Source organism: Ceratotherium simum, chromosome 25 (genome assembly GCF_057802395.1).
Source record: "Ceratotherium simum simum isolate JZ-2026a chromosome 25, ASM5780239v1, whole genome shotgun sequence".
Taxonomy (NCBI): domain Eukaryota; kingdom Metazoa; phylum Chordata; class Mammalia; order Perissodactyla; family Rhinocerotidae; genus Ceratotherium; species Ceratotherium simum.
Window position 1 is genome coordinate 28,520,784 of NC_141924.1, and position 13,105 is coordinate 28,533,888.

Consider the following 13,105-nt stretch of genomic DNA (forward strand, 5'->3'; position numbering starts at 1 on the left):
CAGCTGGTGGGAATGCAAATTGGTGCAGCCTCTATGGAAAAGCGGTATGGAGATTCCTCAAAGAATTAAAAATAGAGATGCCCTATGATCCAGCCATCCCACTACTGGGAATCTATCCAACGCACCTGAAATCAACAATCCAAAGAGGCTTATGCACCCCTATGTTCATTGCAGCATTATTCACCATAGCCAAGAAGTGGAAGCAACCTAAGTGTCCCTCCACTGACGATTGGATTAAGAAAATGTGGTATATATATACAATGGAATACTACTCAGCCATAAAAAAAGACAAAATCGTCCCATTTGCAACAACATGGATGGGCCTGGAGCGTATTATGTTAAGTGAAATAAGCCAGAAAGAGAAAGACAAACACTGTATGATCTCACTCATATGTGGAATATAAACCAACACGTGGACAGAGAAAACTGGACTGTGGTTACCCGGGCAGTGGGGGTGGGGGGTGGGGGGTGGGCACAAGGGGTGAAGGGAGTCATATATGTGGTGATGGACAAACAAAAATGTACAACCCAAAATTTCACAATGTTAGAAACCATTAAAACATCAATAAAAAATAAATAAATAAAAAATAAAGGTGCATGAGAAAACTTTTGAAGGTAATGGATATGTTCACTATCTTGACACTGACTGAAAGTTTCATGGAGGTACACCTTATGGTGGAGGTCATAACTTATCAAAGCATACCATTTAAATAAATGCAGTTTGTTTTCTCAAGTATATTTCAATAAAGCTTTTCTAAAAATAAAAAAAATAAAAATAAAATAAAATAAAAAAAAGTCACTGCCTTTGGGTGTGGATGCTGGAAGTGAACCTATGTGAGAGTGCCCTCTGGTGGTTTCACCGACAGCGATTTTTATCCACTTGAAGTGTGTTATTCCACCTCAACAGTGGAAATATGAGAACAAGGTGAGTTTTTCATGAAGCTAAATTTAACCCATTCAAAGGACCATTCCACTTTATGTAATCTTTAAATGTCTTAGAACACAGACAAGTGGACCTTTCATAAAATGTTAGTGATGGTGGATAAGCTACTACCCCTGGGGTGGGGAATAAGAGGAGCAGAGGGACAGTGATGGTGGTGATGGAATATGTACTTATTTAGCAAAATTAAAAATCAGCAATCCATGAGAACCCAAACTCCAGGAACTACAGTGTTAATCTACAGTTCCAATACAATAAAATCAAAGCTAATTCTCCAAAGTATTGACATGTGAATGTGTGGTTTGGGCATCTTTCAGTTGAACAATCTCTATTTTAGTAGATCTTTGTACTTAAAAAAAAGAAAATTTGTCATTTAATTAACTTATTTTTTATTCTTCCTATTTTTATAACGTGGCATATCTCAATCTTTGTAAAAATTTGGATATGTCAACCTGAAAAAAAAACTAACCATTTTTCAAAGATATGTCATCAAATACGGCTGGCAAATATTTCTGATTATCAAGTTCTATAAACCTATTTTCTCTTTGATCTTTCCCAAAAAACTAATATACTAATGAAAAAAGTAAACCACTTATAATACATTTCCTTTCAGTAACAGAGGGTGGCTATCATTATTTTCTTTCCTTTCCTATTCACTATTCTTTACATTTTACTGAACACTTGAACCTTTACCTAGAGTTCCTTTATTAAAAGAACCAGATTAAACAGCAGACTTTGAACGTGAAATCATTTTTCACATCAATTTTTAAAATATCACAAATATTTTACAAGTTTGAATAAAGCACTTTCCACCTTCTTAAAAGATTCCTAACCTCCTAAATAGAAATCACAGGGCAGCAATGCTATTAGGGATCGTATATAAGCTGACAGTGACAATCAACAGCAGAATAATCTATTAACGTTCTCCTAACACTAGTTTAGTGATATTAACATTTTACTCACAGAGTTGAATGTATACTGAAGCTAGCATAATTTTAAGACAGCCAGAAAAAACAATCTCAAAATGAATTATATAACATATAATATTCTTTCTAGTAAAGTACATTCTTTGGCAAAAGAAAACACCTTTGACATCGGGATGCACTGTAAAAACGCTCTGGAGCCTGACCGTTTGGATTCTGGCTCTCCCACTTGCTAGGTAGGTTAGGGTTCAAGTCACTTAGCATCATCTGTAAAATGCGGATGATGCTCTTGCTTCAAAGGATTGCTATGAGAATTTAATAATAATGTGTAAAGAACCTAGCAGATAGTAGAAACTGATTAAAATGTAACTAATTTAATTATTTCCTAGAAGCCACAAAAAAGGAAACATTGTAACATTTATTTTCTGGGTGGACCTCATGAGTTTGTTTCAAAGTCAATTTTAAAATCTCCTTTGGAAGAAGGAGAACCATGCACGTTTTTATTAATCATATTTATACTACTAACAATATTTGGCTGATAACATAAAAATACTTAATCATACCAGTTACATAAAAATAAATGGTAGACTTTAATATCTCAGAAGGAAAATAAGACAAAATAGGTTTCTCTAAATAAGAAAGTCAAATCCAGAATTACTTTATATATATATACTATATACTATATATACTTTATATATATATTCTATTTCTTCATGTATGAAGAAGAAATAAAAATGAAGAAATAGAAAATATGAACAGACTAATTACTAGTAAGGAGATTGAATCAGCAATTTAAAAATTTCCTATAATTCGGCACATGTGTGTGGTGATGGGTTGTAATTAGTATTTTGGTGGTGAACATGATGTAGTCCATGCAGAAACAGAAGTACAATGATGTACACCTGAAATTTGTACAATGTTATAAACCAATGTTACTGCAATAAACAAAAAATTAAAAAAAATAAATCAATAAAATAAAATAAAAATTTCCTATAAACAAAAGTCCAGAACCAGATGGCTTTGCTGATGAATTCTACCAAACATTCAAAGAATTTGGAAGAAACTCTTCCAAAAAATAGAAGAAAAAGGAACACTTCCAAACTCATTTTATGAGACCACAATGGTGGTCTCATTACCCTCACAATAAAACCAGACAATTACAGCACAAAAAAGGACAATTACAGGCCAATAACCCTCATGAACATAGATGCAAAAATCCTCAACAAAATATTAGCAAACTGAATTCAACAATACATTAAAAGGATCATACACCATCATCAAGTGGGATTTACTTCAGGGATGAAAGGATGGTTCAACATTGACAAATCAATCAACATAATAAACCACATTAATAAAATGAAGGATAAAAATCATATGATTATCTCAATAGATGCAGAAAAAGCACGTGACAAAATTCAACATCCAATTATGATAAAAAAAATCTCAACAAAGTGGGTGCAGAAGGAACAGACCTCAACAGAATAAAGGCCATATATGACAAGCCCACAGCCAACATCATACTCTACAGTGACAAGCTGAAAGCTTTTCCCCTAAGAGCAGGAACAAGACAAGAATGCCCACTCGCACCACTTTTACTCAACTTAGTATTGGAAGTCCTAGCCAGAGCAATTAGACAAGAAAAAGAAATAAAAAGCATCCAAATTGGAAAGGAAGAAGTAAAACTGTTACTATTTGCAAATGATATGATACTATACATAGAAAACCCTATAGACTCCACCAAAAAACTATTAGAACTAATAAATGAATTCAGTAAGATGGAGGATACAAAATCAATATACAGAAATCTGTTGCATTTTTATACACTAATAACAAACTATCAGAAAGAGAAATTAAGAAAACAATCCCATTTACAATTGCATCAAAAAGAATAAAATATCTAGGAATAAATTTAACCAAGGAGTTGAAACACCTGTACATTGAAAACTGTAACACATTGATGAAAGAAACTGAAGAGGACACAAATAAATGGAAAGATATTCTGTGCTCATGGATTGGAAGAATTAATATTGTTAAAATGTCCATACTATCCAAAGCAATCCACAGATTCAATGCAATCTCTATCAAAATTCCAAGGGCATTTTTCACAGAACTAGAACAAACAATTCTAAAATTTGTATGGAACCACAAAAGACCCCCAATAGCCAAAGCAATCTTGAGAAAGAACAAAGCTGGAGGCATCACACTCCCTGATTTCAAACTATATCACAAAGCTTTAGTAATCCAACCAGTATGGTATTGGCATAAAAACAGACACATAGATCAATGGAACAGAATAGAGAGCCCAGAAATAAACCCATGCACATATGGTCAATTAATTTTTGACAAAGGAGCCAAGAATATGTAATGGGGAAAAGGACAGTCTTAATGCTGTTGGGAAAACTGGACAGCAATATGTAAAAGAATGAAACTGGATCACCATCTTATGTCATACACAAAAATTAACTCAGCATGGGTTAAAGTCTTGAATGTAAGACCTGAAGCTTCATAAAACTCCTAGAAGAAAACATAGGCAGTAAGCTCCTTGACATTGGTCTTGGTGATAATTTTTTGTATTTGACACTAAAAGCAAAGGCAAAAAAGCAAAAATAAACAAGTGGGACTACATCCAACTAAAAAGCTTCTGCACAGCAAAGGAAACCATCAACAAAATGAAAAGGCAACCTACTGAGAGAAAATATTTGCAAATCATATATCTGATAAGGAGTTAATATCCAAAATATATCGAGAATTCCATGATGTACACCTGAAATTTTTACAATGTTATAAACCAATGTTACTGCAATAAACAAAAAATTTAAAAAAAAAGAGAATTCACACAACTCAATGGCAAAAAAGCAAACAATCTGATTAAATAAATGGGCAGAGAATCTGAATAGATATTTTTCTAAAGAAGACATACAGATGGCCAACAGGCACATGAAAAGATGTTCAACATTACTAATCATCAGAGAAATGCAAATCAAAAGCACAGTGAGATATCACCTCACACCTGTGGGCTATACTAAAAAGATGAGAAATAACAAGTGTTGGTGAGAATGCAGAGAAAAGGGAATCCTTGTACACTGCTGGTGGGAATGCATGTTGGTGCAGCCACTACGGAAAAGAGTCTGGAAGTTCCTCAAAAAATTAAAAACAGAACTACCATAGGATCCAGCAATTCCATTTCTGGGTGTTTATCGGAAGAAAATGAAAACACTAATTCAAAAAGATATTGCACCCCGTGTTCACCGAAGCATTATTTACAATAGCCAAGATATGGAAACAACCTAAATGTCCATCAACAGATGAACGGATAAAGAAAATGTGGTATATATATACAATGGAATATTATTCAACCGTAAAAAAAGAATGAGATCTTGCCATTTGTGACAACACGAATGGACCCTGAGGGCATGCTAAGTGAACTAAGTCAGACAGAAAAAGACAAATACCATATGATGTCTTAGACAGAGAAAATAGACTGGTGGTTGCCTGGGGTGGCAGTGGGTGAAATGGACAAAGGGGGTTCAAAAGGTACAAACTTCCAGTCATAAAATAAATAAGTCATGAGGATGTAATGTAGAGCATGGCAACTCTAGTTAATGATACTGTATTGCATATTTCAAAGTTGCTCAGAGAGTAAATCTTAAAAATTATCATCACAAGAAAAAAAAAGATCTGTAACTATGTATGGTGACAGATGTTAACTAGACTTATTGTGGTGATCATTTCACAATATATACAAATATTGAATCACTATGTTGTACAACTTTAATATAATGTCATATGTCAATTATACTGCAACAAAAAAAGGAAATACACATTCTAATATATGAAAAGACATTGTATTATTATTTTACTATATAACATATTACTGAATATACTCAATTGCATTTTCTCAAACGGCAAATGAGATACAGGATAACATTTCTCCTTGATTACTGAAAACTTCAATATCATCTGTCTTTTGGAGGATCCAGTTTCTTACGACGTCTATGATACCTTAAAAAGAAAATATTTAAGATAAAATTATTATAATAAAGGTTAACTGTTCCTGATAGAAATATCAAATATCCATGATTAGTTTGCTGTTTATTAGTGCTATGAAATCAATGAAAACTTATATATATGTGCATATATATATATATATATATATATATATACTGTCAGATACATCTCAGATAGATATTTCTTACTAATAAGCCACATCTCCCTACAGTGAAAATTGTTTTCTATTAACTCAGCATTTTGGAATATCTTCTTTCAGCTCTCGAGGATGATTTCAATATGGTAACCTGAAGGATTGATCTTTAATTAAAAACTAATGATTGTCTTTTTTTTTTCCTGTTTTACAGAGAAATAATTGACATACATCAATGTATAAGTTTAAGGCATACAGCGTGGTGGTTTGATCTACATATATTGTGAAATCATTAGCACAATAGGTTCAGCTAACATTCATCTTCTCATATAGAGACAATAAAAAGAAAAGAAAGAGGAAAAAAGGAAAAAAAATTTCTCTTTGTGATGAGAACTCAGGATTTACTCTTTTTTTTTTTTGAGGAAGATTAGCCCTGCGCGAACATCTGTTGCAATTTTCCTCTTTTTTCTTTTTTCTCCCCAAAGCCCTAATACATAGTTGTGCATTATAGTTGTAGAGTTACAGCTCTTCTATATGGGATGCCACCTCAGCATGGCTTGACGAGCGGTGAGTAGGTCCGCGCCTGGGATCCAAACTGGTGAACCCCAGGCCACCGAAGCAGAACGCACAAACTTAACCACTATGCTACCGGGCTGGCCCCTAGGATTTACTCTATCAACAACTTTCCTATGTATCATACAGCAGTGTCAGCTATAGTCATCATGTTGTACATTACATCCCTAGTACTTATTTATAACTGGAAGTTTGTACCTTTGGACCACCTTCCTCCAATTCCCCCTCCCCTGACCTCCCTGCATCTGGTAACCACAAGTCTGATCTCTTTTTCTGTGAGTTTGGTTTGTTTTTTATTGTTTTTAGATTCCACATGTGGAATACTGTAAGTGAGATCATACAGTATTTGTCTTTCTCTGTCTGACTTATTTCACTTAGCATAATGCCTTCAAGGTCCATCCATATTGTTGCAAACAGCAGGATTTCCTCATTTTTTATGGCTGAATAATATTCCACTGTGTGTGTGTGTGTGTGTGTGTGTGTGTGTGTGTGTGTATACACACACATGCCACATCTTCTTTATCCATTCATCCATCGATGCACACTTAGGTTGTTTCCATGTCTTTGCTATTGTAAATAATGCTGCTATGAACATGAGGGTGCAGATATCTTTTCTAATGATTGTCTTTATAGTAAAGAAACAGCACATTGTGAATACACTGAACATGCTCTATTAAAGTTTTATTTAAAAGGAGATGTTTGCCTCTAAATGGGACACTCAAGCTGCAAAATCATGTTTTAATATACAATAGGATATAATTAGTAATATGTTTATGGAAAAATGTGCAGTGTCATAAAAAATGGAAGGAATGCAAATTAAGACAGTAAGGAAGCTTTTACTTGGTTTGTGATTACAAATATTTTAAAAATCATAATCTCAATCCAAGCACAGGTGTAGTGAAATAAGCAATATCAGACGCAAATGGTTAAAGTATTAATTGGTACAATATATTCAAAAAGCAGTGTGGCAATACATATCAAAAAATTTTATTGAAAAGTCATAACTTTTGATCTAGTAATTCTTCTTCTGGAAATCTACCCTAAAGCAATAAATAAAAATAGTTAAAATATTAAGTGGGGGAAGGGGGAGATACTGGTTGCAGATTTATATATGATTATATAAATATATATGATTAAAACCACATAAAAATAAGCAAACTAACAAAACTTATGTACAGCTATAAAGAGAGAGATGTTAGCAGTGATTGTTAGCAGTGATTATTTTTGAGTGATTTCACCACGGAGAATTTTTCTTTTCACTTCTTCGCATTTTCCTATTTTCTCTATTGATTTAAGAAAATTTCTACACAGCATACATGTGCTTTTGGTGATGAGTTCTCCTCAAAAAATTCCCTGAAGGCCAGATTTTGGCAAGTTGGTCTGAATTAAATTTTTTTTTTACTTTTTTGCTAATATGGAAATTCAGTGTAAAGATTTCTATACCATAAATGAAAAGATATGTATCTTACATTCTTTTTTTTTTTTTTTTTTTTTTTTTAATTTATTTTATTTTTTCCCCCCAAAGCCCCAGTGGATAGTTGTGTGTCGTAGCTGCACATCCTTCTAGTTGCTGCATGTGGGACTCGGCCCCAGGATGAACGGAGAAGTGGTGCCTCGATGCGCACCCGGGATCCGAACCCGGGCCACCAGCATCGCAGCGCGCGCACTTAACCACCAAGCCACAGGGCCGGCCCTGTATCTTACATTCTTTAATTGTTATGATTAGGATATCTAAAGCATTGTTCGCTTATCTTAATGTTTCATATAGGCAACTTTCCCACACATTGTTTTTTCTGATACTGATTTTTTGAAAATTTGCAAAATATAAAAATTAAGTTGAACAGAATGAAGTACATCTATATATACTAACATGGAACACTAACTTGTAGAATAATACATATAGCATAATATCATTTATGTAAACATTTCTACATGTTCTTATAATCGCATAGAGAAAAGCACAGTTTTCTTAAGGGTTCCAGTTATGTGCCAGATAATCAAGGTTTTACTAGTGCAAGAGTAACCCTGAAAAGTGTTCTCTCAAAGCAGCTAGTCACCAGATAGGGGTTTGGGAAGTCACCAACTTTCTGAAATTATTTATAAAAATTTTGAAAATGCATTTTTCTGGGAAATGGATTTCACCAGATTCTCAATAAAGTCTGTGGCCCTAAAAATGCTAAGAATTATCCTATAAAAATGTGATTCAGCTTACACTGCTCAACTATTTTCACCACTCAAGAATGACTGAAAAATGCTTGAGACCCTGAACTTAACAAAGTCAAATCCTAAAATATGCTCAATGAAGGTCAAATAGCATTTACAGATTTCATATCATGCATGAATTTCAATGTATGCTACAATCACTAGCCAGAAGCAAGCATCTTAATTTTAGGGTGCCCATATAACTTATCACCCAGACTAGGACCCTTTAGAGAATAAAAACCCTCCCTATTAATAATTAACAAAAGAGTTAAACTGAGACTGTTCCTGGCAAACCAAGACATAGATGGTCACCCTTCTTAAATTACACAATGACTCAGTGACATTTGGAATATTTGTCTACAGTTCTTAATCCAGAACAGAACTTCACCTTCTGGCTATCACTGCAGCTAGGTCTTCAAATCTGTTTCCTACTGATTGTAGTTGTTAATTTTTGTTGCCTCCATGGGAAAATATTATAGTTCTTCGAATAAAGTGGTACCGCTGTTTTTACATTTATAGGATTGCTCTATAATTTAGAATTACTTTCCATCTAGCCTTCTTTCAAGGCTTCTTTCTTTCAACATAATTTTACATTTAGTGGAGCTATGTTTGCTTACTATTTTCTTATTTAAGAGGTATTATGAGAATTAGGATCACTCATTCATTTATTCACTCATTTTAAAATGTGTGAGTAGCTACTGTGTGCCAGGCACTATTTCTATGTGCTCAAGATTCTCTAGTACATAAAACAAGACAAGATCCCCGCCCTCATGAAGCTTACATTCCAGTGCAGGAGATAGAAAAACAAGATAAATAAGTTGGCCAGAGAAGGCTTCAGTGAGTAAATACCTGAAGGAAGTCAGAGAGCTAGTTCTGCTAATAACAGCGGGAAGAGCATTCTGTGTAGAGCGATCAAGCGCAGCAAGTACAAAGGCTCTGAGGTGGAAGGAAGGGCAAGTTCAAGGAACAGCAAAGAGGCCATGTGGCTGGAAGAGAGTGACCAAGAAAGAGAACAGTAGGGAATGAGGGTGGAAAGGTAATGAGGTCAGAGCACGTAAGTTCTTGTAGGTAATAGTTAAGGCCTATAGCTTTTCTTGAGTGAGATGGGAAGCTGCTGGAGGGTTTTCAACAGAAAAATTATAAGAATTAATAGAAATTTTAACAGGGTTATGCTGTGTGCTAAGAACAGACTGCAGGGAAGTAAAGGCATAAGCAGGGAGACCAGTAAAGAAACCACTTCAATAAACCAGGCAAAGGATGGTGGCATGCACAGGATGGTGGCAGAGGAAATGGTGATAAATGGTCAAATTCGGATACATTTTGGAGACAGAGCTAACAGAATTTGCTGATAGACATGATGTTGAGTGTTAGACAGAGAACAGTCAAGAAAGGCACCAAGGTTTCTGGCTCAAGCAGCGAGAAGAATGGAGGAGGCATTAACTGAGACAGGGAAGGCTGCAGGAGAAGTTGGTTTGTGGGGGAGCATCAGAAGCTCAGTTAGAGACACATTAAGTTAGAGATGCCTGTTAGACACGTTGAATAGGCAGTTGGATATACAAGTCTGGAGGTCAGAGAGGTCTTGCCCAGAAATAGATTTGGGAGCCATCTGCATGCAGATGGTATTTAAAGCCATGAGGCCAGAAGAGATCACTGTCTTAGAGAATGGGACAGGAAAGAGGAGAGATCCAAGGACTGCTCCTTGGGGCACTCCAAAATTTAGAGAGGGGAGAAGAAAAGGAATCAGCAAGAGAAACCAAGACACTATACGAACTTCAGATATGTAAAAAGAGTTTCAACAAAGTTATTAAGTTTCAATTAACAAGAAAAATAACAGAAAATTCAAATGCAACCATCAGGAATTCTGTAATATTGCTAAAATGATGTGTTCTGGAAAGAAGTATATTGGAAGGAATGTTCCACCACTTTTGATTTTTTTCATGCCAACTGAGGAAAACTGAAGAAAGGAAGAAGAGCTTGTACACAGATCGTGGCAACTGAGGGGACTGACACGCCCTACTTCCTGACTACCAGCAACACTAAAGGCCAACAGGAGACACCTCAGGGGCAGCCGTGGAGGGCAACTCAGGATCGGGTCTCAACTTTTTACAGGGGGCTATTAACTGTAAATTGCTGTAGGAAGTACAAAACAAATGGATTTGCAGATTCTTTCAAAGAATATGTTCAAAGCCCCACGACTTTAGGTAAATATAATATAATAGCTAAGCTAGTTTAATTTGTTTTCATCACCTGTGGTATTATGAAACAGGAATAGCAGGAGCTTCATGGTTATATATGCAATTTTCTTAAATCAATCTTTGCATATTGAATATAAAAATAGTCATTCAGGCAAAAGCAGAGGGTAGGGAACTAAAAGTTCAATTTAACCCCAAAAACAATGTCCTGGGTTTCTTTATCACCCATCTCCCACACTAAGAATTCAGATAGTTCTATCACTCAGTCTTGGTATAAAGCCCAAACCTAAGAAACTTTGAATTGCCATCCTAAAGGAAAGAGTATCACCAGGATTAGGAAAAGGCAAAATCCAATTTACAAACTTAGTGGTAACAATTTTAACTTTAGATTTGCAGACTTCGGATAATGTAGTCACCAATGTTTACTGGCCACTAGGCTATTTCAGCTATTTCATTCTGTACAGTCATACTGCCTACATACTACCTACAATCCCAGTCCACTCACCTTGGGTGAGGCCAATAATTAGACGCAGGTAGTTCAGGACTGAATGAGATGGGGCAACATCTTAGGATCATAAAGCCTTTGGGGACCTTAAATAAGAATCTGATAATGAGGAGTATCTTAATCCACCTGTGACCTACCTAGATAAAATGGAAATTAGATAAACCCACATAACTTAATAGCTGAACAGTGGGACTAAAACTTCCAAGAATCACTGGGAAATTTACCAGCAGACCATCCCAAAGACTACCATAAATATAAGTACCATTTCAAAGAGAAGCTGAACACCTTCAAGAAACTGTGAAGATAATTAGGTAAGACAATATTCCATCAGGCAGTAACTTAGCACCCATACGTTTTATTAAGGATATTGTATTAGGGGCCGGCCCTGTGGCTTAGCAGTTAAGTGCACGTGCCCTGCTGCTGGCGGCCCGGGTTCGGATCCTGGGCGCGCACCGACACACTGCTTCTCCGGCCATGCTGAGGCCGCATCCCACATACAGCAACTAGAAGGCTGTGCAACTATGACATACAACTATCTACTGGGGCTTTGGAGGAAAAAAATAAATAAATAAAAATTATTCAAAAAAAAAAAAGGATATTGTATTAGAGGTCTTGTGGAAAATTACAAAACAGAAGATGCATTCTTGACGAACAGAGAATAAGCTAGATCAGGTGTAACCAAAAGATTACCTACAAATATAAATATAACATTAACAGATATCTAATAAACTATAGTTACATACAGTTGTGCTAATAGGGGTAGTAGCTATTCAAAGTAACTACAACCAAATGAAGTTTCATGAAAGGATTGAGCTAATAGCAAATGGCAGAGGAAGAGTGAAAGTACTGAAAATCAAAGGAAAAAGTATTTAAGATGGCGTGATACTGAAATGAAGTCAGATTGGAAAGTGAAATCCAACTATATGCCACTTATATGAAATCGACGTTAAATATAAAGACACAGATAAATTAGACTTCAGAATAAGAAATATCAGCAGCAATAGAAAAGAACACTTCATTAAGATAAAGTTGTCAATTCATCAAGAGGATATAATAATAATAAATGTATATACACTTAATAACAGAGCTTCAAAATATATGAAGACAAATAGAATTGAGAGGAGAAATAGAAAAATCCACAATTACCGTGGCAGATTTCAACATTCCTCTCATAATAACAAATTAAATAGAAAATTAATAATAGTATAGAAAACTTGAACAACACTACCAGCCAACCAGACCTAATCGATACTTTTAGAAAACCACCAGCACCAATGGCAGAATATATACTTTCTTTTCAAATGCACACAAAACATTCACTAAGACAGACCATAATCTGGACCATAAAACAAATCTCAGTTAATTAAAGACTGAAAAAGCATACACAGTATGTTTTGTGATCACAACAGAATTAAACTAGAAATCAGTAACAGCAAGATATCTGGAAAATTTCAAAATATCTGGAAATTAAGACATTGCTAATGAATCAAAGAAGAAATCACACAGCAAATTAGAAAACATTTAAAACTGAATGAAAATGAAAACAAAACACATCAAAATTTGTGGGATGCAGCTAAAGCAGGGCTGAAAGGGAAATTTATAGCATTAAATGCCTAAATCAAAAAAGAC

The 13,105-nt window shown here is 35.0% G+C and overlaps 1 protein-coding gene across 2 annotated transcripts in view; it reads right to left on the reverse strand.

Annotated features, from left to right (window-relative positions):
• Positions 1-5,616: 5,616 nt before the first annotated feature.
• Positions 5,617-13,105, reverse strand: part of MRPL42 (mitochondrial ribosomal protein L42) — a 30,328-nt gene continuing 22,839 nt past the window's right edge. For both annotated transcript variants that reach the window (XM_004417954.3, XM_087449110.1), the window contains exon 6: positions 5,617-5,865. In XM_004417954.3, coding sequence (XP_004418011.1) covers positions 5,820-5,865 — 46 coding nt within the window. In that variant the 3' untranslated portion in view covers positions 5,617-5,819. The remainder of the gene's footprint in view (positions 5,866-13,105) is intronic.